This window comes from Protobothrops mucrosquamatus, unplaced genomic scaffold (genome assembly GCF_001527695.2).
Source record: "Protobothrops mucrosquamatus isolate PMUCROS unplaced genomic scaffold, P.Mucros_1.0 scaffold1870, whole genome shotgun sequence".
In the NCBI taxonomy this organism is placed as follows: Eukaryota; Metazoa; Chordata; class Lepidosauria; order Squamata; family Viperidae; genus Protobothrops; species Protobothrops mucrosquamatus.
The window spans coordinates 146,249-150,101 of record NW_015387999.1 but is presented as its reverse complement, the minus strand read 5'-3'; the positions used below and the strand labels follow the sequence as shown (position 1 = coordinate 150,101).

Sequence of the window (3,853 nt, the reverse complement as noted above, 5' to 3'; positions counted from 1 at the left end):
TTCCTTCTTTCCTTCTTTCCTTCTTTCCTTCTTTCCTTCCTTCCTTCCTTCCTTCTTTCTCTGTCTCTCTCTCTCTCTCCAGGGCACAAGCAAAATAAACCCACAGTCCCGCTGCGGATCCATCTCCTTTCTCTCCGTTTCCTTCTTCAGAAACTCCTTCAACAACCTTCCTGTCCAAAGTACAAATCTTTCAGCAATTCTTCCACTTCAGTCCTGCAATCTCCGTTTTCACACATTTGGTTGATGTGAGCTGCTCCCTCGCTGAATCTTTTCCACGTATCTAAAATAAACGAACAAAAGAATTTTTTTTAAAAAAAAGCGATGAGCAAATGCAAGAGAGAAAAGCAAATGACAGCAGAGTGTGCAGGATAATTGAAAAAACAAAACCCACAAAAACGGAGGGTCTGAACTGATGAGAAGATTTCGTGCTTTCACGTACTTCCCCATCACCTTCCCATTCCCAAAACATCTGGCCCGTACTGGGTCATGCATCTGAAAACTTCCTGATTCCAACCTAAATAAAGAGTCCCGTGCACACAGGAAGCAATCAGTATTGTTAACTGCAATTTTAAGTGGGTGAACGCAAACGGAATAGATAGATACTGCGCCAGGCCCATCAATGCCAAAAGGAGCTTTGAAAGATGGGTGTATTTATTTTTAAAGCTAATTTAAATTCCTCATATGTTTACAGAAGTACCAGCTATCATCATCACCACATCTCCAATGTAAAATAAGCTCTCCTTCCTCCTCTTCCAACGAAAAGAGAATTATAGGCATAGAAGATTACTTTTCAATTCAAAAAGGTTTTTAAGAAGAGACTGGACAGTCACTTGTGTCATGGTTCCGACAGATGAATCTCGTCAAAAGAACTTTGAGGCATTGTTTTCTTGAAAGAATCTTTTATTCGTGAAACAAAGTATCGGCACTACATAGTTGAAGCCAAAAACTGAATTCCCCTCCCCTGGGCACAAAGTAGCAAAGCGCAATTCCCTCTTCCAATTAACAATCATAAATCACATTCCCCAATTAACTTGAAGCACGGGCTTTCTCCCCAGCTCTCCTGCCCGCAAAATCTCTATCAGCTCTGGACCTAACAACCTTGGGTTCCCATGGCTGAGTTATTATTGTTATGACTAGCTGGACTCTCATCCACATTCCCCCTCCCAGCATCAACGGACTCTAAAAGCGATAGAGAAAAGATGGCTACATTTCCATCTGATGTCAAAGCAAGAACATCTGATTTTAGCAGCGTTGATAACTTGTCTGAAATGGTATAGGTTCTCCAGATCAATCTGGGGGCTGGACTAAAAGACCTCCAAGATCCCTTTCAGCTCTATTCTATTTTAAGTCTCCTATTCTAAAACTATTGAGTAAGGAGAAAAACCTTACTGGTCCTCCTGACCTCTTGCACAGCCAAAAAGTAGAAGGGAATGGCAGATCTTCCTCTAATTCAACTTTTATGTTGTTGTTGTTGTTCAGTTGCTAAGTTGTATCTGACTCTTTGCGATCCCATGGACCACAGCACAGCACAGACTCCCCCCCCATCCTCCATTAGCTCCCAGGTTCTGCCCAAATTCATGTTCATTGCACTGATGACACTATTTAACCATCTCATCCTCTGCCATCCCCTTCTTCTTTTGCCTTCCATCTTTCCCAACATTAGGGTCTTCTCTTCTCACTTGGTGACCAAAGTATTTGAGCTTCAGCTTCAGTATCTGTCTTTCTGAAGGACAGGCAGGGCTGATTTCTTTTAGGATCGACTGATTCCTAAAGGAAATCAATTCAGCTCCAAAGAAAACTCAGATCGGTCTTCTTGAATGAAGGTCTGTAGAACTTTCCTCAACCTTTCAGTCAATATTGTGCTAAAACGTTTATCGTCATTAGTAACTAATGAGATTGGCCCACATTTCCCCCCCCCTTAAAGTCCCATCTTGACTTTCCTTTGGCTTTTTACAGATCCTAATGACATCCTGGAGGAAGATTCAAAACTGCATCTTTGCCCACAATGAAACCATGCAGTTCAAGGAAGACCTTCCTGCTCAATCTTCCAAGCAGGATATCTCATAGTCTTAGCCATCTTACATCTTCATCTCTTGGAGATGGTAGAACTTGAGGAAAGATCTATCTATCTATCTATCTATCTATCTATCTATCTATCTATCTATCTATCTATCTATCTATCCATCCATCCATCCATCCATCATCCATCTATCTATCTATCTATCTATCTATCTATCTATCTATCTATCTATCTATCTATCTATCTATCTATCTATCATCCACCCACCTACCCACCTACCCACCTACCCACCTACCCACCTATCTATCTATCTATCTATCTATCTATCTATCTATCTATCTATCTATCTATCTATCTATCTATCTATCTATCTATCTATCTATCTATCTATCTATCTATCTATCTACCTACCTACCTACCTACCTACCTACCTACCTACCTACCTACCTACCTACCTAGAAAGGAGACTTCATGTGCTACCTGGTAGGATGGATTTTCCCCAGACCTCGCCATGACCAATGCACCATGGCCAACTCATCACGGTACAACTTGTTGCAGCCAACTTGCCACGGGACAATGCAACAATTTAATTATTTAAAATAAATTTTAAAAAATATTTTAATTTTTGTCATTCAACATTTCCTTTTGTCCCTCCCTTTGCATCCTTTTTAAAACGATTCTATTCCATCGTTTCTTCAATATGAGTGTAACTCTTGTCCCACAACTCTTGCACACAATGAGTTGGCTGGAGCAGGCTGTCCTGGATCCCATTTTCCCACCCCCAATTTACAGTACCCTGGAAGCAGACAGACAAGCCAAAGTTCATTGGTGCTGGGGGTTCGTTTTGCTTGTTTTACCAAACGTACTTTTATTGATCAAAGACCAAAATTAAATTTCTGTCTGTCTGTCTGTCTTCTCAAAAGTTCTGAGAATGAAAAAGAAAGTAGCGGAAAAAGAGTCCCTTTTAACACTTGATTTTTCAGTCCAGATTCCGAGTCCCCCAACAATCATGTAAACAAATCAGAGGCCAAAAAGAATCAAGCGATTGTTTTTCTAGGATAATTGCTTGTATAAACAAACCCCTTGATTCACACTAATGAAACGAGGAGGAGAATTTCTTCCAGAGCTGCAGTCCTGGAATTTTCTAGCTACAGCCAAGCGGTAACTTGAAACCAAAAAGGTCAGCTGATTCGTTTCAAGTGCCGGTTCTTGACCATGTTACATTCCACAATTATTAAATCCAAATGTCTCTGATGAAAAGATTAAGGATGCAGTCCTGCATACGTTTATCTGACAAGAAAGATGTTTCATCCCAACATCAAGCCAAACTATGGTTAATTGAATAAACCCAAAGTCACTGAGTTTGCAAACCATGAAAAGCCATAAACCAGAGTTAAGCACTCTGTGGTTGACACCCTCCAACAGTTAGGTTCCCCTAGAGTGGACAGTAAAAAAATTGAACAAATCACATCAACACGTGTTCTGTGTGACCTCAGGTTAGGTCTCAGGAAAGTCTTTGCAATTTAATTTTGACAGAAGGAACGTTAGATCAGTGGTGTGTGACTCTAGGACTGTGTAATACACCTTACACTAAATATTTGGAATTCCAAAAATTCCAGTAATAATTCCATGTGAATTTATTTATTTATTTATTTATTTATTTAATTTAATTTATATGCCGCCCTTCTCCCGACAGGGACTCAGGGCGGCGCACAACATATTTAAAACCAGAACATATATACAATCCCCCCCTTAAAACCGAATTAAACCGAATTTTAATGTTGCGTCTTCCGAATATTTAAAACCCAATGTAAAATCCACCCTAGGTCAGGT

At 40.2% G+C, this 3,853-nt stretch overlaps 1 protein-coding gene across 1 annotated transcript in view; it reads right to left on the bottom strand.

The window, feature by feature from the left end:
- Positions 1–158: 158 nt before the first annotated feature.
- The window catches only part of CHRDL1 (chordin like 1), a 24,875-nt gene continuing 21,180 nt past the window's right edge, over positions 159–3,853 (bottom strand). Inside the window, exon 11 of the mRNA XM_029285574.1 lies at positions 159–280. Coding sequence (XP_029141407.1) covers positions 159–280 — 122 coding nt within the window. The remainder of the gene's footprint in view (positions 281–3,853) is intronic.